Source organism: Sminthopsis crassicaudata, chromosome 4 (assembly GCF_048593235.1).
Source record: "Sminthopsis crassicaudata isolate SCR6 chromosome 4, ASM4859323v1, whole genome shotgun sequence".
Lineage (NCBI taxonomy): Eukaryota > Metazoa > Chordata > Mammalia > Dasyuromorphia > Dasyuridae > Sminthopsis > Sminthopsis crassicaudata.
The window spans coordinates 123,530,370-123,555,808 of NC_133620.1; the positions used below are offsets into that span (position 1 = coordinate 123,530,370).

Below are 25,439 nucleotides of genomic sequence, written 5' to 3' on the forward strand. Positions count from 1 at the left end.
CTTGAGAGAGGTGCAGTGGGGGATTAGAGTCACCTAATATAGAGCAAGGCAAATTCAAAAAGAAAAGAAAAATGTTTGAAAAAAAAAAAGGATTGCAGATTTTTTTTGGTTAACTGAAAATCAGGCAAACAGTGACTCTGGAACCCTTTTTTTCTGCTAGAAGAGTCTTGCTGCCTGAATTTCTGTCTTAATGACAGCCTGAAGTAGATTAGAATGACAACACATACACACACATGAAATGATGCATCCAGTTTCCTACCTTCCCATCTGAATGTTTTATTTCTTTTTTTATTTCCTTTCCTTTTTTCTTATTCTTCATAGACATTAATAGCTTTCTGGATGTTGCTAACTTGGAAGAAAAATCCTGTGAAAATATTAGTCACAAAAATAAAAAAATATATATTACAATCATTTGCTATAGCTCTATGGATCTTGATGACAGTCATTACATTATAATGCAGACAAACTCCCATAACATTTTAATATTTGACAAGCATTCATTTCAACAGGCACAGATAGTGGTAAAAGCAGCAAAAACCATTATAGGTCAAAACAATCATAGGTCTTTTTTTCATGGAGGGTAGAGTAATTGAATGGTAACTAATATTCATTTATATTTACTTTATTGTAGACCATCTCAAGTAGGCAGTATCAGTACCCTGAATTAGCAATGGCTTGAATCAATTTTTTTAAATAAAAATTGCTGTTTTCTCATTTCCTCATTTCTTTTGGTCTAATCTGGGAAGAATTCCACAACAATATTAACACACTCCAAATATAAGAGAAACGATCATATTCCTAACTATTTAGGAATCAATGTATAATCTGAGGAACAGCTAGCTGGCACAATGAAAATGAGTTCTACTGTGGCTTCAGATGCTAAATAAGCATCTGATTCTGAACAAGTCATTTAACTTTAAAGACTCCGTTTCTTCATCTTTAAAATGAGCTGGAGAAGGAAATGATAGACCAGTCTAATACCTTTGCCAAAAATACAGACAAAAAAACCACAACTATTTTTTTCCAATAAGTTTAACTATCCAGTTCTGGGGACTTCCATCCCCTATAATACTGAAAAAATTTTCAGGTGTGATCTCTGAGTTGTTGGTAAATCTTTGAATAATGAAAAGAGAAACATACTGGAAAAAATAGAGATGGATAGACAAATGTTGCTCCAATATTCAGAAGGCAAGGGACAGGAGGAAGTAAATTCTATAAATTACAGACAAGTGACATTCATGTTGATTTTTGTGAATTAGACTAAATCATGAAATTGTGGGTTCCATATATTAATAATATCCTCTTAAAGCTGAAAGAGAGCTTGGAAATCACTTAGTCAAAAGCCTTCTTTTTATTAATGATAAAACTGAGACCCAAAGATGCTAAGGAGCTTGTCCCAATTAATTCATCTAGGGAAAGTCAGAAGCAGGAGAAAGTCTCACATTTTCTAACTCCCATCCAATCAATCAGTGAGCAAGAATTCATTAAGCGCTAACTGTGGATCCCCCATTCTTCATCCACAATCCTCCCACTTTCCCAAACTTTTTTCTTGTTTTGTCACTTCGTATAGTAATGGATAGAGATAGCTCAAGTGTTCTAAGAGGAAAATAATTCTCTGTAATAGGAAGTAGTAGATTCCCTGTGGCAGGAAATAAATAAATGAAATCTTCAGATGCCTATTTAGAGGAACTTAAAAAGTATATTGGGTAGTAAGAGGAAGCAATCTATTCTGTTCATAAATGATGGAAAATGTTGGACTAATTTTATTTCTTTTTTAATAGGACTACTAGAAAGTTGGTGTGTCATAGTGAATAAAAGGACAGCTTCGAAACCAGGAAGGTCTTTGTTTAAGTTCTGCCTCTGACATATACTGGCTATGTGACCAGAGGCAAATCATTTAATTTCTAAATGTGCTAGGCAACTTTCCAAGATTACATGTTGCAGAGAAGATACCAACCTGCCTTGGCAGATGGACTTTCCTCACCAGGGAATTCCCTGTAATTGCAAAATCACAAATCCAAAGCCTTTCCCTATCAGATGGTGGATCAGAAAAGTGTTATTTGTTGACATAGTCCTGAAAAGATAGAACCTACCCTTGTGAACAAAACAGAGAAAAGTAGAATGGATTCTTTTGTACAGTGAAAGAAATTCATATCACCTTGAAAAACTACACAAATCAATGCCAGTATCTGGATTCTAATCAATCAAGAAAGAAGTTCCTATTAGCTGGTTGCAGGAAGCAGAGCTGTCCAGCAGTTATTTTGATTGTGTTTTCTCTACTAAATAAAACAATCTTTGGAATGATAAGTGGAAAAAAAAATTGGCTCATAGGATCAGAGATGTAGTGTTTGAAGAGACTTTATCAGCTATGCAGCTCAGTCCCCTCACTTTACAGATGAAGAACTGAGATTATCAGCTGCCCAGCATTACATAGAAAGCAAGTATCTGAGAAGCTTTATGAATTCAGGTTTTCCTGACTTCATCCCTAGAACTCTGACCCCTGAAGTAGCTGAAAGCCAAGATAATGAGGACTATAGTAAGGAGGGCCTTTTGATCTATTATTAATCTATCAATTTATTATTATAATTAATCTATTATTAACAAATTCAAATTACCAAGTCTGGGCAAACTACATCCCAGGAAAGATTGCTAAAATACTGTCATTTTTTAAATGAACAAAAGAGATATTTTAAGACTGAAGATGAACACATATTGTTCCAATTAAAAAAAATAGAGCAGGATTCTAGAAATTAGGGGCCAATGAGCTTAACTTCAATTACTGGCAAAATGCAAGAACATATTAGTAAAGGGATGATTTGGAGATAGAAGCAGTGATCACAAACAACCTCACTAAGAATACTTAATGCTTGATTAACCTTATTACTCTAAGAAATTTTAAAGAAATTATCAGACTGATATATAAGAATAGCATGAGGAGAAGGATCTTATTTTAATAAACTACTTGACATAGTTGTTGTTAGTACTTTGCTGTAGAAGATGGGAAAATGTTGGCTAAGTGATAAAATTGCAGAGATATATTAGCTAAGTTTGGTGAATTTGGAACAGGTTGAAGAACTGAAGAAGAAGCAGTAAAAATAAGTCAGTAATGGTTTAAAGAGAAGCTTCCAGGGGATATTTGCTCCAGGGTGCTGTTCTGTTCATCATTTTTATCAGTGGCTTTTATGCAAGTACATATGGCACGATTATCAAATATGCAGATGGTACAAAATTGTCAGGTGACAAAGGCAGCATTTAAAAAAATCTTTATATGCTTGATAATGGATAGAAGCTAATAAATGAAATTTAATAGAAATAAATGTCAAGTTCTATGCTTGAGCTCAAAAAATACCTTCACAAATACAAGTTGGGGACATAGATCATTAACAGTGTGAAGAAAGATCTGACAGTTTTATAGGATTGCAAACCCAGTTTGAATAAAACATGAGATCTTGGTATGGATTAACAGGAGCATCATATCCAGAATGAGGGAGTTGATAATCCTAACATACTCAATTCCAATCAGATAACATATGAAAATACTATGGATTCTAGGTACAGCATTGTAGGAAAAACACAAACAAACTAGAGTACATCCAGAGGGAGAACAACCAAAATTTTCATTAGAACCTATACTATAGGGTAGAAACTGGAAGATGAATGGATGACCATCAATTGGAAAATGGTTGGGTATGGGAAGGTTATGGAATATTATTGCTCTGTAAGAAATGACCAGCAGGATGAATACAGAGAGGCTTGGAGAGACTTGCACGAACTGATACTGAGTGAAATGAACAGAACCAGAAGATCACTGTACACTTCAACTACAATATTCTGATAAAAGTGGATATCTTCAACATAAAGAAGATCCAACTCACTTCCAGTTGATCAATGATGGACAGAAACAACTACACCCAGAGAAGGAACACTGGGAAGTGAATGTAAATTGGTAGCAATACTGTCTATCTACCCAGGTTACTTATATCTTTGGAATCCAATTCTTAACGTGCAACAAGAAAATTGCATTTACACACATATATTGTATCTAGGTTATATTGTAACACATGTAAAATGTATGGGATTGCCTGTCATCTAGGGGAGGGAGTAGAGGGAGGGAGGGGGAAATTTGGAAAAATGAATACAAGGGATAATGTTATAAAAAAAATTACTCATGCATATGTACTGTCAAAAATTTTTATAATTATAAAATTAATAATAATAAAAAAGAACCTATACTACTAATAAAAAAAGAACTGTAAATATTTGGCCTGAGAAGAGAAGACTCATTTGAAGCATTATACTATCAATTGAGGGGGATTAGAGGTAGAAACAAGTTTGTTCGGAAGTTGCAGAAAATCAAATTTTAACTCCATATAAGGAAACATTTATTAGAACTGTTCAAAAATTCAAAGGGTTACTTCAGGTATTAGTATATGCCCTGTCCATGGACATCTATAAATCATGGCCAGGTGACCTCTTCTCAGAGATTTTGTAGAGGTTATTCCTGTGTGAATCATGGGTTGGACTCAGTCAACTCTGCAATTCTTTTCCCAAGACTATCCTTGATTCTGCTCTTTACAATGTTTTTATTAATGACTTTGATAAAGGTGTAGAAGGCATGTTTATTAAGTTTGTATGTGACATAAAGTTGGAGGGAATAGAAGAATCCAAATCCAAAAGATATCAATAGAATGGAATGATGAGCTAAATCTAGCAAGACTTAATTCCATTTGAAAACTAAAGAAAAATTGGGGGAAAAGTAAAGGAAGTTTTCTGTCTGGATTCAAAAATTCAACAAGCACAAGAGGGGAAGAGGCTCAACTTAGAAGTTGTCATGGAAAAAAAAAACCCACAGTGTATTTTTGGAATTATTTTTTACACTATAAACTCAATGTGATACAACTGTGTGATATAGCTACCAAAATGCTAATGAAGTTGTTTTGGCAGAAGAATGAAATAATGGAAATGACAGAATCATTGTAAACTCTGTTAGACTACAGCTAGACCATTGTCTGGTTATCGAATTTTAAAAGGACTAGCCACATTAGAGTGACCAGAATTCTAAAGAATATCCAAACTACATAACTGGAAAAACAACTGACAAATCTGAGGATATACTCAATATATTTGCTCTTTTCTCTATTTAGAACATTTTGAGTTGGTTTTATTTTATTTTATAATTGCATAAAAGGGTACTATAAAATCACTGGCAAAAAAATTATCAATCACATTTTAATATGTGATTGATAGCATGGTCAGAAGTATGTTAAATATATAGGGAAAGGATTTTAGTGCTATAGGGAAATCCCTTATGAGGAATATCCCTCTACTGAGGTAGGCTGATACTTTATAAGTTATCATCTTAGCAAGGCACTTAGAGTATTGAGAGGATAAATCACTTGTTCAGATCACTTAGACATATTGATCAGAAATAAGATTTGACCCCAGATCTTCCTGGCCAGTTCTCTATTCACTAAGCTAACGCTACTTCCCAAGTTAATTTATTTAAATGTAATTAGTTTCTAAATAGTGACAAGTATTTGCAATGATGTTTAACATTCTTTTTAATAAAACATATAATTAAAAAGAAAAGCTCTGAGAACAGGAGTTATAACTGGTCTTCACATATTTAAAAGGCTATCATGCTGAAGAACAATTAAATTTAACCTGATTATTTTCAGATCTTCTAACAATTACAATCTTCCAGAAATGAAATGTGCAGCCCCATGGAGTAATGGGTTCATCTTCCTTAGAAGTGTGGGAGCAAATGCCAGAACCACTTGTCAGAGATCTTAATGACCAGTTTCCTTCACTGCTTAAGGATTTGGACTAGATTAATTCTAAAGTTCCTTCTGCCTCTCTGATTCTGTGAAATACAACTTGAAATAAGTGCATCACTCTCAGGGACTTGGAAATCCTCCTATTAGATAGATTTCATTATTGAATCTGACCTGAAATCATAAATTGGAAGCTTCATTCATAATAACAAACTTATTAAGGGAAAACATGAAAAATATCTTATAATTTTAATACTTTTAAACATTTTAAATTTAAATATTTGAAATATTTAAGAATTTTAAATATTTTTAAATTTAGAAATTTTTAAAATTTAATTTTTTAATATTTTTACTTTTTTATGTAATGTTAATATTAAAAATGAAAATTTTAAAAAACTTTTTCTTGCTTCTCAAACTATTAAGAATTGGAAAATAACTAAGTTAATCCATTTCTGTAATATTTGATTGAGTCCAATAGGTAATAGGAACATTTGTCCAGATTAACTTGATTTTTTTTTTGATTTGTTAGGTTCTCCAAAGGACATGGAAAGAGTGATAATGACCTTTCACCTCTAAAAAAATTACTGATCCTGAGAATATTTATTTAGAGCTTAAATCTTAGAGGTGTTTTATCCCAAGAGCAAACCTCTACATTGACATGATATGATTGTGACTACTTGGAATTATGGGCTGAGGCTGACCTTAACTTTCTGAGTATCTTCATTCTGATGGATGACAGAGGACTTGTGATCATTATTCCGAATCTGAAGGAGTGCATCTTCATAATTCCCAGAGATCAATGGTGCTTTGTCTAGAAGGAAAATAATATTGATTACAAAAAGAGAGTGATGTTACTTTGCACAATATCACAATCACAAAGTTATGATCAAGAACTTTTTTATAAATGATGAGTACCAGGGGAAAGAAATATTTTTCCTAAGATGGTCATAATAAATAAGTCAAGAGGACCATACTCAATAAAACAAAAACAAAACACATTTCTAGGAAGCTAATTCAAATTGAACAGAGAATCTTTCTGACAGTTCTTACCATTTTCATAAGCTGCCAAGCTGTCTTCATTATACAGGACAAGTGGAGAAATTGGCACAGGTGATTTTCTCAAACATGTTTCTTGCAGATTTTTTGGAGATCTATAGATGACCTGAAGATGCAGCAATACCCAGTGAACTGGAAACTATTACAAGGACAGCTTTAAAAGTTATACATTGAATGTATTACATCCACAATGTAAGGTGATTATAAAGCAATGGATTTCATAGACAATGCACTTTTCTGTTCCAATCTTGTAGGTGGAAATTCTTCTTTTATTGGTATTTGTTAAGTTTAAAATAAAAATGTTTTGTTTGAAAAAACTTGATATTATTGTTTACTGTATCAGATATAGATATGTTTCTGTCTTAAAGACAACAATAAATAAGACTTCAATATCTTTTTAAAAAGTTAGTCAACTAACATTTCACAAGCTCCTCCTATAATTCAGATGCAATGGGGATATAAAATCACTGTTTTTTTAATTCATCAGAAAACTATTATTTTTTATTATAGTAATCCATATTAGTTCATGAATTACCCTGAAACAGGGCCTATGCTGTAATGAGTATTGTTATAGGCACCAAGGGGATAACATGAAAATGTGGCAATAATTTAAATATAAAAATGATAACTTTTAAATATTTGTCCCAAGAGCTCAAGTAAAGACTGATCAATAAATCAATAGGCACTTATTAAATGCTTAATATGTAGTTGGCAGTGGCCTAAGTGCAGGATATCCAAAGAGAAACATGAATCAGTCATCATCCTTGGGAAGCTTATATTCCATTAAGGAGAACAACATGTACATATGTAAATGAATATAAAATATATGTGAATTAAATACCAAGTATTTTGGAGGAGGAGGAGGAACAGCTTTAGTTGGAAGGATCAAGAATGGAGGAAATGGCACTTGAGCTTTGAATGGAGCTATGCGATATAAGAAATGTACAGAAGAGAATTTCAGGCATGAGAGAAAGTCTACAAGGAATACCAAGACAATCAATTTGCTTGCAACATGTGCAACATGGGCACAGTTATTATATAATAAGACTGCATAAGGAAAATGAAGTCAGGTTGCAAAGGACTTTAAATGCTAGAAGGATTTATATTTAATTTTATGAGGTAATAGCCATTTAAGTTGATTGAGTGTGGGCAAGATTTGAACTTCAGGAAAATGTCTATTGTGATTGTACACAGATGACTAGGAGTAATAATAATAATAAAGCACTTAGAAGTTTGAAAAACACTCTCATTTTACCTTATTTATCTCAATTACCTCATTTTATCCCCCACAACAACCATGAAAGGGAAGTTATATTATTATTATTATTATTATTATTATTATTATTATTATTATTATTATTATTGCTTTATAATGTGTCTTAGGCTGAATTTGAATTTGATCTTGACTTTGGGTTCAGCCCTAGAGATTGGAAGATCAATTAGTAGACTATAACAATAGTTGAGCCTGATGAGAGGTTATATAAGAGAAGAAGACCCAATACAGAGCTTTAGGGTATGTCAAATTTTTTTCAGGTCAGCAAAAGAGACAGCAAAAGTGCAAGGTGGATATTTAAGTGGAAGACCAAAAGGGACTAGTATTAGAAGAAAGGATATTCAACAATGGTAAATGCTGTAGAGAGGTCAAGAAGAATCAGGACTAAAACAGTTACTTGACAAAGAGGTAGTCATCAGTAATTCAAGAACTAATATATATTTCTTAATGTCTATTGTGAAGTCAGTGTTGTGCTAGGTACTGAGGTGAGGTTGCAGAGTTGAATAATATGAAAATGCAGCAATAATTATTTTAAATGAATGGGAGTTGAACACAAAAGAGCAGATTAAAACAAGAAATTAAGACAAGAACAATAAAACAAGAAATGTCACATGTAATTAGTTCCTTGTCTAGCACTCGAAAACTAGGTCAAGATTAAAATCAAACCATAGAAAGGACAGAGAAAAATGATCATTTTAAGTGAATTATGACTCTTCTCCAAAACAATAAATTGATATTGATCTTATTAAGACCTTTATTCAATATTAAATTTAAAATATATCATATCTGATTCTCTAAGTGACTGTTTTTTGTTTTTGGTTTTGTTTTTGTTTTTGTTCTTGGGTGACTGTTCTTGTTGTTTGTTTACCATTTCTGGATCAAAGGGTGAGATTCTTTTTTCCAGGGCAGATCTTTTTCCAATAGATGGTGGACTTCTGACACGAAGACTTCTGGAAACAGTTTTTTCTCTTTGTTCTCTTGGGGTTGGTTTCTTAGGTTCCATTCTTTCTATTTTATTGCTTACTGGCTAAAAACAAATAATTGTGTATTATTATATTAATGATAACCATATGTTTTAAAGATAATCATGTTCCTCCACCCTTCAGAATATTGATAAGTGAATTATACTGGACAACTAAAATAATACAGATCTCTCTTTGGATCCTGACTCCAAGGTAGATCTTTTCTCTAAAACTTAATTAAAAAAAAAAAATAAAAACCCTGAAGTCAGGAGGACCTGAGTTCAAATTTGATCTCAGACATTTAACACTTCCTGTGACTGTGGGCAAGTCACTTAACCCCAATAGCCCTAGTAAAATAAATAAATAAAATTAAATAAAATCTAGTGATCATCTTTGAAATTAGGGACACTGATATCCACTTTGAAGAAAATCAATCAATCAATAAGCATTTATCAAATACTTATTATGTGCTAGTACACTTGAATTTATCTTGAATCCAGAGATGCTGAGATACAGAGCTAAGGAATGAGTGCTTTCCAAACACTGGGGCAGCCAGTGCTATTAAAAAGATGGATTATCAGGACTGAGAAACACCAAGTTACCCATGGAATACATGGAGAGGAATAAAATGTAAAAACATTTGAAATGCTAGAAGGGACTAGCTGTGAATGGCTTCAAATTCCAAACAAAGCACCTGAGAAAATTCAACCCTGGGAGTATTAATAATTTGTTGATAGAAAAAGGCATTATTTTGGCATCTTGTAATACTTTATCCCTACAGGGAAATTATATTGTTAATTTTTGTGTTTCAAATAAATAGATGGTTTGTGAATTGTAAAAATTCCTTGAGCCCAAAATTTGGGGGTTCACAGTTATAAATGAATACATAGTGTATACGTATATATAAATTCATCCTACAACTTGAGAAGACTTCACAGACTATAATAGTTCTGAGGGACCTTAAGAAGTAGTTTAGTCTTTCAATCTAACCTCAGATTATGGACTGTATCCCAACCCAGAAACACAAAAATATATATGCTACTGGATTAAATAATATAGGTAAAGTGCTTTGCAAACTTTAAAGCCAATTGTTATTTTAAGCGAATCTTTATGAAAAGTTACAGTATTTTTCCCCATAACCCAAAAGGCATGGTATAATCGTAATAACAATGAATGAATGAAAAATCATTTAATAAGTGCTTACTATGTGTCAAGGGCACTGTTATTATTATAATAGCTAACTTTTATATAGCATTGTAAGGATTGCAAAGCATTTTACATTCATCATCTCCTCAAAAAAGACTTGTGACATAGGTGCTATTATTATCTCCATTTTATAAATGAGAAATTGGGGTGAGAGAGATTGTGACTTGCATGGGATCAGACAATTAATAAGGGTGTGAAGCAGTATTTGATCTCAAGTCTTCCAGACCCTATGACCCATCCTTAATCTATCTAGTCTACCAAAGTTTCCCTCTAGAAAAGTGGCTAAAGAGATGGTCCTTAACTCAGTCATAAATTCAAATCCTGCCTCTGGCAAAAACTAGCTATGTGACCCTGAGCATCACATGAAACTACTCAGTGAGCCAAGCAACTCTTTGAGACTACAAGGGACATTCAGGTGCCCAATTGCAATGGTAAATAGAGTCCTCTCATTGAGCATTCCCTAAAACTATGAAATTACAGGTCTAGTCCAAGAAAAAACAACATATTCCAATGATAATCTACTTTTTAACCCATATCATTAGAAACAATGGATTAATACTAATTAAATGTCAAAGTTTAGGGGCATTTTTCTGAGGTTTTTTTGTTGTTGTTTGGGCTATATGGATGGGTAAGTGGATATTTGTGTGTGTGTGTGTGTGTGTGTGTGTGTGTGTGTGTGTGTTTTAAAAGAGTATCCCTCAATAAAGAGTTAAGGAAGGATATTTAATTAACACAAGGAAGAAGGGAAAGACTAAAAAAATTATGGATAAAAATATACATGTGTACATATCTGGAACATGGATTTCCTTTTTAAGACATAAAAAAATAGCAATTACCTCTATAGAAGTACATTTTTCAGATGATAATCTCTGGCCTATGAAACTGGTTGGATGAGCTTGCATTGGTGTTCCCTTATTTTTTGACAAGCTTGAAGGTCCTCTAAAAATCAGTTCAGATGCCTAAATAATAATTAATCAAAACAATGTCAGGAGAAAGATTTCACATGAGCACAAGCATAGTAATAAAGAAATAAATTCTGTTTTTCTGCTTTTCATCTATATAATTGTGATTAGAATTTTGCATATAAAATCCAAAGCTTTCTTTTACCACCTATATTATCCCACCACGCTACCTCTTCTTTTTCCACTATACTTAAAAAAGATAAATGAGAACAGATTTCCCTAGAGATAAGCCCAATTGGAAAATGCATGAATTAACTCTTTTAGACTACAAAGGGTTACTTGTGTTTGCTATACTGACTGTAGGTGTACTGGCTATATAATTGACTTAGTAGAATAGCCAATTCTAGAAAAAAAAAGGCTATGTTTTTCACCCTTTTTTAATATAAATGGAGATACATGTGGTGCTTTTTTTTTTTAAAAATACCATAAATGATTACTGTTCCACATTAAAATAACATTCTACTACAATTGTATTTATAATAAAATAGTTCATATTTCACTTATATGTGGCCTTTCCATAGATTATGTCAAATAACAAATGAAAAAAGTGTGAACTAGAAAAGACATTGTGCTTTTTGATAAGAGATTACTTGAGAGGCCTTAACCTTAATTCCTTTGTGGATTTATTATTATCACAGGTAACAAGATTAAGTCCTCTTGCTATGTTTTAGAAACTTCCCTGATAGGATAACAGGAGATGCTATAGGCACTACATGAAAATAAAAATACCTCCCCTTGATAAATGATGTCCATTTATTATGAATAGAAAAATACAAATTTGGTTACCAGCAATTCAGATTTCCTTCTTGCAGAATGTAAAGCCAGTGATTTGTTGCTGATTTCCAGTCGCTGATGTTCCGAAGCTCGAAGTTCATCCTGGAGGTCCAGGTTCTGTTTCATTAAGCTTTCTATCTGGTTCTGGAGTTTGATATGAGCTAAAGACCACCGGAATTCATTTATCTTGAATTGCTCTTGTAGCTCATTGATCTGCTGTTTTAAAATCTGTTTGTAATTCAAGAAAGAGACAAATAATTATATCTTTCTGCCAACCTTGGCACTATGTGATTCAGCTGAAGGACGAGGATGAGTGTACTAGGAACCATGAGAACCAGGTTCAATTCTTAGTGTCATCATTTGACCTTTAAAGAAGAAGAAAACTTTCTGATTCCACATTTATTTAATGATGAAACAAGAATAAAGTTGTTAATGTCCCATTTGGCTCTGATACTATGTGGTTCTTATTGCCTTACTTTTAAGGCCTTTTTCAAAGAAGGAAGAAAAAAGACATTGACTTTAGTATGTGATGAAATGAATAGTGTATGTAAGCAGCACACTATATACATATATGGGGAACTTAAATTTCTATTGTGGTTTATTTCTTACAGTTGCTTCAAATTAAAATGGCTAATTGACATAGCCTTTTTATGAGGAAAGTAAAAAAGCCTACTATAGGAAAAAACATTGATTATCCTTATGTCCCAATGTGTCCATCTAGTCATAAGACATTGGTCAAAGATGGTGGAGAGATTGATTTGGGTTTGTAATCTCTAAATAACTGTCCTCATACTTTAAAATAACAAAATAAAAAGTAGGTCTTCAACGAGCCAAGTAAAATGCAGACACAAAATCTAAGAATTAATAAAAGTGAACCTGTCAAAGCGAAATATAGTATATTTAAGAGTGGAGGATAGTGCTGGGAATCACATATGTAGCTTTCTCTGGAGACTTCCCTAAAACATTTCTATCCTGATGGTGCAATGGGGGAAAAGGAAGTATAAGGTATATTTACACTGACTGAAAGTTTACTTCTCCACTCATTCAACTATATTTAGCCAAGATATGTGGAGTTGGACATTAGAAAAAGAGTTGAGCCATCACCAATCAAATTGACATATTGGAATAGACAGTGAATAAGCAGTGAGCAGAAAGGTAGAGAGACAAGTCTCAAAAGCAGGAAGCATAGCAGGGCAGTCATGTGAGGTATTGGATGTTCAAGTTTCTTCCTTTATCTGCTGTGGTGAATGAACTATCTCTGGATTGATTCATTCATGGTGGAAGAGTAGGGCTGCTCCAGGGCAGGAAGAATTCATCAATAAGCCATGTTTCAAAAAGCAGCCCAGAGACCTGCCTGACTATACTGGCTGGATGTGATCACTCCTTCTTCCCCTGCTCAGCTGATATTAGAATGGTGAGAAGTAGGAAAGCCAGAAAATAAGTTACTAATGATAGTGATGAGGAATGGGAGATGGGGAAATGAAAAGATAAAAAGAAAACTAAGTATTATAAGATACAACTGTTCAAAATTTCAACAAATAAAATGATGGAAGAGGTTTATGTTTATATCTATTCAATCTGTTATAACATTCAAAGGATGCCAAATACAGGAAATTTAAACAACTCAAGAACTTATCTACCACTGCATCAAGGGAGTAAATAAATTAAATATTGAACTCAGTATTAAAGTGTCACTAAGATATTTTTCAAGATAGAAATAACAGAGAAAGGAAAGATGGAGTGAGACTTGATCCAGAAGGAATCTTAGTAATATGCAAGACAATGTTAAGAAAAGACTAAAGAAAATAGAAATTATGCTGATATTATGTATAAGTGATAAATTAAGATTGTAATAGAGATAATTTTGTTTATTGCTTTACCCCATGTATTACAGAGCTTAACTCACCAACATCTCCTTTTCGTCATCAGCCTTCTTAAAGATTCTAGGTGTCTTTGTCCATTTTTCCAGGTTTGCCTTTGTAAGCTGCATTTGGGGGTTTTCTTCTTTCCAGTGTTCATCTGGAAAGATCACCTCTTTGGCCTTTTCTGCCTTGAAATTACTTATTTGTGCTCTAGTCAAGAGAAAAGTTCAAGATCACACACACATAGATTTGTTTATCTACATCTATATCTATATATTGAAAAAGATTCTAGGATTTTGGTGTGATTTTTTAAGTTCCTTAAAGTTAAATGGCTATCATAGGTCTCATTAAATGGCTCTTGTAAATTCTTACATAATTACAGAATCTTAGAATTTGAAGGAACACCAAGAAATCATGTGATCTGTTTTGCATATGAGGAAACAGATGCCTTATAGAAACTCTGACTTCTCAAGGTCACTTGGTTATCAGATTGCAGAAAAGACCATTAGTTCTCTTTACACTTAATCCAATGCTCTTATCCACTAACTTTTCTCTTTTCACTTACTCAGCTTCACTCTAGGGACAAAAACTCACTTTTCAATGCCATCCTATCTAACTAACAGGGAAAGTGACATTTGAGAGTATATGCTATTTGGCTGGATGGTGAGAAAGATGCCCCTGAGCATGCTCCAGATCCAATTTGAAAGGAATACCGAAACATCTCAGAAAATGTGAATGATGCTTTGTTGGCCATATGCAAAAGTGATCTTTAAGAATATTTTAATTCCTCCCCATCCAGACTTTTCAAGAGTCAGAAAGAAATCAGCCTTTCAGAAAAATACCAATCTATACAACGCTAGGCACATTTCTGTCAATCTACAGAAATATGAAAACACAAAAATGCTTATGTGCTCTCACAGATAACCTCTATTGATGAAGATAATCTCGTTTCATAATTTTCAAGGGCTGAGTGACATTTCTAAACCAGACAAACTAAAAAAGGAATCACAAGCTTCCATTCCAATGCTGACACCCAGTGGTCACAATTATCAGCAACTAAAGACCAGTCAAAATGACTCAAGTGCTGTAGCAGAGAAGCTAAGATTCAGGGATAATATTTCTCATGATACAGATTTCCTGATAGCATTTAATTAAGAACAGGATATTTTGAGTCTAATTAAAAATAGACCTATGATTTCATCGGTTTTAAGAGGTCCCAATAAGGAACTTCTTCAACCAATAAAAATCTATGTCTCCTTCGGTACCTTGTTGTCTTAAGAGTTACCTAGAGCACTGAGAAGATTTGCCAAGATCTCAAAACCCATCAATGTCAGCAATTATACTTGACCTCAGATTTTTCCTATGACATCAAATCTTTATCCAGTAAATTATGTTGCTTATCCTCAAGAAAGCAATTTGTAATCAACTTTGAATGATGTATATTAAGAATTCATAAATGAGCTGGTTGACAATTAGAAGAAATCCTAAAGAGGGAATTTTTTTAGTATGAGATAATCAAATAGACCTAAAAATATTCAAGTCCTATTTTATGACCTTTTATTCTCTTTGCTTCAGTTTTCTTCAAGTACACTTAAAACCCTCACTCCTCACAACTCTATTCACCTTTTCTCAATCCCATTTTCTAATACACTCTCTTTGTGCCCCAAATTCACTCATGTGGAGGTTTTTATACTCAGACTAACATTTCTGGCATTTTCTTCGCAGCCTGTCTTGCCACTATCTCTTCACAGTTTCTTCCAGCTTTCTGTCTGGCCCTATTAGAGGGAGTTAGATGGACACTCTCTGAGGTTCCTTCCAACCTTAACATGTTATAATTGAGAAAATGGAGCTGAGTTCTACAGCCAAGTTCTAAACTGACTCTTTGCCTTAAAGTGACACAATCCTCCTCTTTCTTTGTCTCCTTTACAAAAATTATAGAATCTTGAGTTTGGTATCATTAAAGATGTTCAAAATGATGCAATTTGAGTATTTAGCAAGATCTCGGTAAAGAACTTCACAGAAAGATAAAACAGAAGAAATCAATTGTGTATAGCTGTCTACAATGGGAATAGAAAACAAGGAGAACATAGACCCACAAATAAGAAAAGAATTTGTATTAAATTTAAAATAGTTTATTCTTACAATATAACTCAATCCTCCTACTACCCAGATCACAGCTGGTCTTGCAGAAAAATCAATGAAGATCTTACCAGAAGTCCTTTTGGAAATTAGGCAAACTAGCCACAGGAGGATCTGAGGACAGAGTTTACTATTGTATCCCAATTCTCTTTTATTATTATTATTATTATTATTATTATTATTATTATTATTATTATTATTATTATAGCTTTTTATTTACAATATATATGAATAGGTAATTTTTCAGCATTGACAATTGCAAAACCTGTTGTTCCAATTTTTTCCCCCACTCCTTCCCCCAGATGGCAGGTTGACCAATACATGTTAAATATGTTAAAGTATATGTTAAATACAATATATGTATACATGTCCAACAGTTATTTTCCTTGTACCCCAATTCTCAGAAAATGGGGCTTTGACCACAAATACCATTGCTACTAGGAATGAGGTGGCAATCTAATTTTCCTAGGCTACCAAATTTGCTCCTCCTCTCAGAATCTATAATTCGGAGTCAAATGGCTACCTAGCTCCATTCCCTTTCAGGAACTACCTATTTCCAAATTTTCAATCTACCTCAATTTGATTGAGGCAATTCAAACCCAAATCACTCTGGCTCTCATTGATTGGTCAACAAAAGGTCCTGGGTCAAGTGACTTGGTCTTTGTTTTGGCTGTGGGTGAAAATAAATAATAATTGTTGCTGTTTTGGCCAGAAAGATTGAGAGTCTTCCCTTTCTTATTAGGTAAAAAAAGATATTTTTGCCTTTTTTCTTTCTTAACTAGCATGGGCTGTTGCCTCGGTCAAACTGAAACCTGTTTAAAGACCTTAGTTTTAAAAGGCCAAGGTCTCTCACAATATCCAGGGCTATCTCCAGTCAACCTGATCTTTCTATTGTCACTAGACCTAGATGGCTCCAGAGGAAAGAATGAGACTGGTGACCTTGCATAGCCCTTCTTCACTCACTTGCATGTCATGGCATCCTCTCCCTGAGAGACAAACATCACCAATAATAAACACCAGCACCACCTCTGGATTGGGAGGAGAAGGGTGAATATTATTTCCTTCTCACTATGTCACACACTCCCAGACCTTCTCCTTGTCTTCACCATTCAGCAGCCTTCTCTCCTTGGAGGTTCACTATTCCCAAATATATTCCCCTAGTTCCCAAAGCCACAGTTACCTACCCACTCCAAATCATTTTCCCCCCTTTGTTAAAAAGATTTGGTCCCAGGTTCACTGAGCACAAATAAGAAAGGAAACAATAGCCTCTGACTTCAAAGTTACATTCTAAAGGGGAAAACTTTGGTCCAGAAAGGGAATGGTGAGTAGGACAATAGAGGAATGTAGTGACATATTCAACTGTATCCAGAAACAATGGCAGAAACGATTTGATCATAGTTCCTTATTCCAGTGCATGGAAGAAGGGAAAAATAGAATACCAAGGCAAATGGTGAGACTAAGAATTGTGGAGGAGGGACAGGGTAAGGGAAGGGAAACATGGCTGGATAATTTCCTGAAATAGGCACCAATCAGGAGAGTGAGACCACAGGGCGGAAGTTTCTCTGGAAAGGGAGAAAAAATCAGTGAGAGGAAGATTAATTTTTGGCTTTATCCCTCCTTAATTAACTAAACTTAGCAAAAGTGCTTGTTCTATTCTGAGACTTGAAGGAATCAATCATACAATATATAACCTTAGATTTGATTTTTATTAATGCATGGCTATTATGTCAGAAGCTGAGAGTATAACATCTAGTATGACCAAAAGTAAAACTAAAAAAAAAAAAAAAAAACACCACCTTATGACATGACATGATAATGATGAATTTCTGATATGTAAAGAAGTACAATACTTGTCTGCTGATAAAGGCAACAAAAAGTGAGATTCAGTAATATGGCCAGTCTAATTCAATGGCCAGGGATTGCCTATATATTCTTATTCCTGGGTAGAAATCCTGCAAATGTGAGCCGTTGATCTTAGGGGGTTAACTAAGAAATTGTGATTAGTTCTCTATAATTTATCACTTACTACTGCAGATACAACTTCTATATACTATTTCAGCATCAAATTATGTTCCATGGTTCTTTCTCTATAACCAAGGCAGTGTTTCCTAATCTTTGTAAACATTAGTTAAATGAATTCTGAATTTCCGTCACTTATTTGTGTATGTTAAGTAGGTTCTGGGGATTCTCTCTCTTAATTATCCTCAGAATAGATCCTTAAAGGCTGTTTAAGATTCTAGGAGTATGTGTCATGTCAATATTCTGTCTAGCATCCTGAATTCCAAGTTCACCAACTTATTCAACTTTCTTGACTTGTACCTTTATTCTACCTGAGTCACACACAGGGATGGCCTTACTCTAGATTTCAACCATCACCCACTAATTAGAAGGCTAAAGTTCTTCTAATTGACCTCAATCTCTTTACCTTGCATCTCTCTCAGTCTATCATCCATCCTACCCAATTATTTTTCCCAGTGCTCCTCTAGCCATTCCACTTTTTCACTTTCCCCAACCATCATCAACTCTGTGGCTTCCCTTTGTGGGTTGTTTAGTCATTTTCAGTCATATCCAATTCTTTTCGACTCTTTTGGGGATTTTCTTGGCAGAGATATTGGACTGGTTTAGCATTTCCTTCCCCAACTTCCTTCTACTACTTTCATAATCCGAACACTGTAACTTTATCTTCTTTACGCTTGAATACTTTGTCTCCTTGTCCTTTCCATCTCGCGTGTTCCTGAATATACCTCAGAAAAACTCAATACAACAATGCTCACTGGTTCCAGTACAAATATGCTACCTAATTCAACTTGGCCTTCATGGCAACATAGTAACCCTTCTACACTTTCATGATTGACTCCTTAATGGATTCCCCACAACACTTATTCTAAATTTTCACCAACCTTACTTTCTCTTTTATTATTTCTATTTATTTACTTATTTATTTGTTTATTTCATTATCTACAACATTGTCTATTATTATCCACAACAATTATCTACAATATCCCTTTCTTCATCCATTTCAGTAAGAGTATTGATTTTTTCTGTACCAAGAAAATTGATGATCATTTTCATTTCCCTTTTCTCTCAATTGTACACTTTAAATCTTTACATCATCCTCTGGTATCTCTTCCATTGAAAAAAAAAAATAATCCTCTGTCAAAGTCAATCTTTCTTCTCAATTATCTCCCATATTTTGGGGGAAGTTTGACCCTCCATAATTTCCTATCCTTTTCTCATATAAAGTTTTTTTGTTTATGTATTGATTTTCTCCCCTGTTATGTACTAATATGTTCCATTCTTTCCTTTTTTTTTTCCTGAGGCAATTGGGGTTAAATGACTTGCCTAGGGTCACACAGCTCCCAGGTCTGCTCATTTCACTCAGCATCAGTTTCTGTAAGTCTCTCCAAGCCTCTCTGTATTCCTCCTGCTGGTCATTTCTTACAGAGCAATAATATTCCATAACATTCATATACCATACTTTATTCAGCCATTCCCCAATTGATGGGCATCTACTCAGTTTCTAGTTTCTGGCCACCACAAAAAGGGCTGTCACAACCATTCTTGCACCTGTGGGTCCCTTTCCCTTCTTTAAGATCTCTTTGGGATATAAGCCCAGTAGAAACACTGCTGGATCAAAAGGTACGCATAGTTTGATAACTTTTTAAGCATAATTAAACTGTTTTCCAGAATGGTTGGATCCATTCATAGGTCCATCAACAATGTATCCACCTATGTATTTTCCTTTAGACAAATCTTTCATCTCTTTTATAGACACATTTCTGGAATGAGCTATTAATTCCTAACCCTTTTCCTCCTTTTCACTCACTTCTCAATCCTATTCTTCTGTCTGACTACTTTTTATCAATCTTCTTTGGTGTCTCATCATCTATGTCCCACTTCCTATATGTGAGGGTACCAATAAGATTCTGTCCTGGGGCTATTCGCTTCTTTGTTTTCTCTTGATGATCCCATCAACTTCCATATAAATGACTCCAAAATCTCTGTCCCCAGACTATCTCTCTTGAGCCTCAGTCCTACATCATCCTTTGCCTTCTGACTAATTCCATCAGAATTTTCCATGGACATCTTAAATTCAACACGCTCAAAAGAGAACTTATCATTCTTCCTAAACTTGCTCCTTTTCTTGACTTCTTTTGTGTGCACTACCATTTTTCAAACAGATTTGCAACAGTCATCATCATATCTTCATGTTTCCTCATCTCCCTCCAAATCCACAATTTGCCAAATGTTATCCATTCTGCTTCCCTAATGTTTCTCATATCTGCTCTCTGTTCTCACAATCACCATCCTTATTAATACCTTCATGATCTCTTAACCTATACTATTGAAATAGCCTCTTAATTGCCCTTTCTGCCTCAATTTTTTCTCATTTCCAAACCAATTTCCATAGCTAACACAATGATATTACCCAAACATATATCTACCCATTCACTCTCTTGCTGAAGAAACTTCAGTGACTACCACTGTCTTCTGTTTGACCTTTAAATACCTTTACAACCTATTTTTCTAGGTACATTATTCCCTGGCATTCAGTCTACATTTTATTTGCTGTTCCTCCAATGAAGACAATGTGTCTCCCACCTCCAGGCTTTTGCACAGGCACTGTACTCCATATCTGGAATGTGCTTCTATTTTACTTCTACTTCTTTGCCTTTTCAAAAGAAGGAAGATTTTTAGTAAAGACATGTTCCTTCTTACCATCAATTGAGAAATACCTTTATATTAGCCATCTTCTATCATAGAGTTTTGAACAGTGTAGGTGATCAACAGATATTTCTTGAATGAAAAAACAAGTAAAATTTGCTTTATATAGTTAGAGCTTATTCAAATAGGAAAGTACAAAATTATTTCTCATGCTTGAGCTATATCTCTATTTTCTAGGAACAGGGAGTTGGTTTTATTTTATTTTATTTTTTTCAGTTTTTGAGGTGATCGGGGTTAAGTGACTTGCCCACAATTGATCACATAGCTAGTAAATATCTGAAGCTGAACTTGAACTCAGGTCCTCCTGACCCCAAGTCCAGTTTTCTATGAAGTAGCATTTATTTGTACAAGGAACAGGTAGTTTTTTAAAAAATCTTCAGAGATTTCAATGGCAACATTATTGTCTTTCCTATTAAGAAAAACTTCCTCCGAAATAAATATTGTTGATATTTAGAAACTACATACAGTGTACATGAGAAGTAATATGGTATAGTAGATAGAGGCAAAATAATGACCTGAATTTGAGGTCCTCTTCTGTCATATATTAGCTGTTTGACTCTAGGCAAATCACTTAACATTTCAGTGTTTTAGGGAACTTTAAGATGATAAATTGCAGAGAATATGCTGACTTTTGTTGAGAGATGAATTTACTCATCTTAGAGGTCCCTACACAAATAAACTCACATGTCAATCCCTTTACTATGCATAGCATAAAACTCCAATGTCCTTAAAATATTGTCACAAGATTTCTGTCACATTAAAGAAAACATTCAAGGGACTGTTTGTTGAAAAACTTACCTACAGACACACAACTTTTCTATTGACATCAGTGATCAAGAGAGATAGAGATAATGAGTGAAAGATGAAATCAGAACATATGGTATCTGGGCTTTCTGAGCTTTTATTGTTCAAAAGGAAAATTAATTTACCTGAGAAATTGCTTTACTTTCTCTTGCTCTGCTTTCACCTGAGAAAGCAGAGGGTTTTCTCCATGGAGTTCATCAGTCTCTTGAAATTCAGGTTCCTGTAATTTCTCTGTGAGTCTTTTTTGAGCTTCTATTCAGAAGAAAAGTTCACATTAATTAAAACCTTAATTTTAATTATGACCAATATTAAATAACATCAAATAGTCTTAACAGGCAAACTTCCCTTCTCCATTCTTCCTTTAGGTTTTCTGGGGATTTAAACCTTTTTATGCCAAGGATCCTTTTGGCATTCTGGTGAAGCCTCTATGTCCCTTACTATAGTAATATTTTTAAATAAAATACACAGAATTACAAAGAAATTAAGTTATATTAAAACATTGTTATAATTTTTAAGTTAATGGAACCCAGGTTAAGAATCCCTTTTTTAAGCTGAAATATCAATTGCCAAAATATCTTAGAATTCCTCAATTAAATCAACTAGCATTAAAGAGCATAATGCAAATGAATAAAACCAACTTATTCCTACTCAGCTGCCTCAATTACAAACCCAAATAAATCTGGTCTTTCCTGATGGTCTTTCAAAGCACATTTTAAAAGAATATGTACAATGTAATGTAGAAAGAGACATGGTATCCATATTGATAAGGTCTTGTTCAAAAGTAAATAATTTTGGGTAAACTAAAAAGTATCATGACTCACAAGGTAACTGTAATCATTTGCAATATAAGTCAACTGTAAATGAAGAGACCAAATTTAAATACATTTGCATTTATTTAGTTTTGTGCAGACTGGTATGGCATGGTAAAATATAAGTTCCTAAAGGGAAGGAATGTTTGGGGTTTTGTCTTTATATACTTGGTGCCTGGCGACATCATAGGCACTTGATCAGTGCTTATTCATTAACCCTCCAATTTTACCAGGCTATCATCTCTGCTCTAGTTACATACTCTTCTTCCCTTCTCAATCTTACCTTTTTGATTAACTAATCCAACTCTATTCTTTCCTTTACTCTTGAAAGTCTTGGTTTTTTGTCCTAACACCATTCATATTTTGACAAAGCCCAATCCTGAATTATTTTCACTGTCTACTTTGCTTCATGTGCTATTTAATAAGGCAGATATAAATCTTGAAATTATAAATGATTCCACAAATTTATATTTTCTCATTTCACTTGGGACCTCAGTGCAATAAAGCAATCTTACTTTTTCATGAACAATTATCTATCTAACTCATTATTGGTTGTTCTAACCCTTCTTTTTTGATCCTACTCAGCCCTTGCACCCTACCCTTACTGTCTCAGCTGATGACTTTAGCTCATACTTTCTCATCAGATTCAACCTGTTCAATTATCATCTCTCTTTATATTACTACATTCCAGCCCTAGTCTCTAGTTTGAGCTCTAGTCCTACATTAAGATTGACTATTTGACATTTCAAACTGGATGTCTCATATACATATTAAATTTAATATGTACAAAACAGAGTTCTTCATCTTTTTATACAAACATATTCCCTCTTTCAAACTCCCCAATCACTTTCTCAATGAGTTACTCAGATTTGCAAACTCAGGGTCATTTTTGATTCATCACCTTCTTCTCCTAGATATTCAATCAAATCTTGCCAAATCTCATCAACCTGTTTACAGTCATCATCTATTGCAACAGCCTAATAATGTTTTCCTTCCTTAATTATCTTTCCACTCCAATCTATCTTCCATATATAAGCACCAAAGTCACTCTCCTAAAAATCAGGTCTGACCATGTCACATCTTCTCCCCATTCTCAAAATTCAGTGATTCCCTATTACCATAAAAAATCCTCTCTTTGGCATTATGGCTTTTTACAACCTAGTCTACATTTTGCCTTTTCAATCTTCTCTCACATTATTCTTTTCCACACACAATACAATCATACTAACCATTCTTCATATACAATGCTCTATTTCTATGCCTTTGCATTGTCTGTCTATAGTACTTAGATAATTCCTCTGTCTTTCTCTCTCTCATTCCTCCCTCCCTCTCCCTCCCTTTCTCTTCCTCTCTCTCTCCCCCACCATCCTCTAACTCCATATTTATCTCTATCTCTTAGTATCCCCAAATTCTCCTAACCACTACTACCTTCCTTCTTAGGTCATTCTTTATCTGCTCTTTATCTATATCATGTATATATACATATATATATGCATATACTTATTTAATTCATATATATATATATATAGTTGCTTATGTACATGTTATATATCCTGACTAAAATGTAAGTTCCTTGAGGGCAGGAAATTTTTTTTTATCTTTTTCTTTGTATTCCCAACACTTAGCAGAATCCTAGCATCTATGAAACATTTAATAAATAATTATTATTTATTCATTGCTGAAAAATACTTATTGAATTAAATCCAGCCTTCCAAATAGATTCCTGCTACTCCGCCCAAAACTTCCCTATACAATTTCTTTAAATTTCAGATAGCATTAGAGGACATAGAAAGTACTGAATGATCAGCAGCATGACATTCTACTTTCTAACTGGCTTTAATTAGTAGAAATAATTATTCTTAACCTTTGTACTTCGGGGAACAGAAAAAAAATCACCTTCTACTTTTATGGAATAGCAAGAATATTATTTTAGAACAACTTCATAGCATCTTAGAGAGAAATTTAACAGGAAATGTATTTTATATATAATAGAACTGGAAAACTGAACAAGTTGCTCAATCTTGGCACTTAAAAAGCTTTCAGTGGAACTAATTTTAAGCCAAATTTCTTCTCTACTAAGCAGGAGTTTCTTCCTCTCAGATACAATTCCATTAGTAGCATCACTATGTTTGAGGCAGTCTGAGTTTCTTTGCTGAGCACACTTTTGAAAGAGACATTTCACCAACATTACTTTAAACAGGATTGTGGGGGAAAGTAGATTCCACCAGAATTGAGATCAGTATCATCAGATAGGATGGGGGAGATGTAAAATAGATGATGAGGATAAAAGGACATATAAAAGTCAGGAATGGGAAAAGTAAAGGGTGAAAAGGGATGGCTTTTCTGGAAATTTGTGCCAGGAATGAAATTATCTTGTCTAAATATAATTGATTTTAGAGAATACATTCTAATCTTTAATAATGTCTGTTTCTAATATAGATAAAGAATGGCATATTCTGGTCAATCAGATGTTGTCTTTTTTTTTTTTTTTCCTCAGAGAGGACCTTTATATCAGGAAGGTGATGTCATGATTTGCAAGTAAATTAGATTTAAGTGTGGCAGGCCCCTGTAAAGTCATCAATTTCATTCTATCTTTCAGAGTCATTTGGATCTAGTAGCAAGATATAGATAAGGGTAATTAGAGATAGTCCCAGATGTAGTGGGCCTTTTTAAATTAAGGTCTTTTGCAGTTCTCAGTTTATCTGAGACAAAGACCTATTCAGCAATTAAGATTAGGATAAAAAGAAAACAAAGCAAAAAAGGCCTTTTTTATCTAGTCAAAAAAAAGTCAATCTGGAAGAGGCATTACCATATGTAATATTCATTCAGTCTTGTCCTCCCTAGTCTTAGTTGACTTAGGGGAGAAAAGTCAATATCATCCCCACCTCTCATACTAAGTGCTGATCAACTCTCACCAGTGACCAGGTAGATCAAAGAACCATAAGAATATAGCATCATTCACCTTAGACTATCAGCCCTCCCTACAGCTTGGTATTGGCCATGGAAATAATTCTAAGAGATTGTGTGACCTTGCAACTGCCTGTGCAGCCCCAGATGCTGAAGATCTGGTGGGGAAAATGTCTTCACTCCCAA

The 25,439-nt window shown here is 33.9% G+C and overlaps 1 protein-coding gene across 2 annotated transcripts in view; it reads right to left on the minus strand.

Annotated features, from left to right (window-relative positions):
- Positions 1–25,439, minus strand: part of LOC141565773 (uncharacterized) — a 93,640-nt gene that overhangs the window by 17,354 nt on the left and 50,847 nt on the right. For both annotated transcript variants that reach the window (XM_074309333.1, XM_074309332.1), the window contains 8 exons: positions 21,663–21,789; positions 13,914–14,079; positions 12,020–12,235; positions 11,108–11,230; positions 8,972–9,130; positions 6,825–6,936; positions 6,476–6,585; positions 260–364 (listed from right to left, as the gene is read on the minus strand). In XM_074309333.1, coding sequence (XP_074165434.1) covers positions 260–364; positions 6,476–6,585; positions 6,825–6,936; positions 8,972–9,130; positions 11,108–11,230; positions 12,020–12,235; positions 13,914–14,079; positions 21,663–21,789 — 1,118 coding nt within the window. The remainder of the gene's footprint in view (positions 1–259; positions 365–6,475; positions 6,586–6,824; positions 6,937–8,971; positions 9,131–11,107; positions 11,231–12,019; positions 12,236–13,913; positions 14,080–21,662; positions 21,790–25,439) is intronic.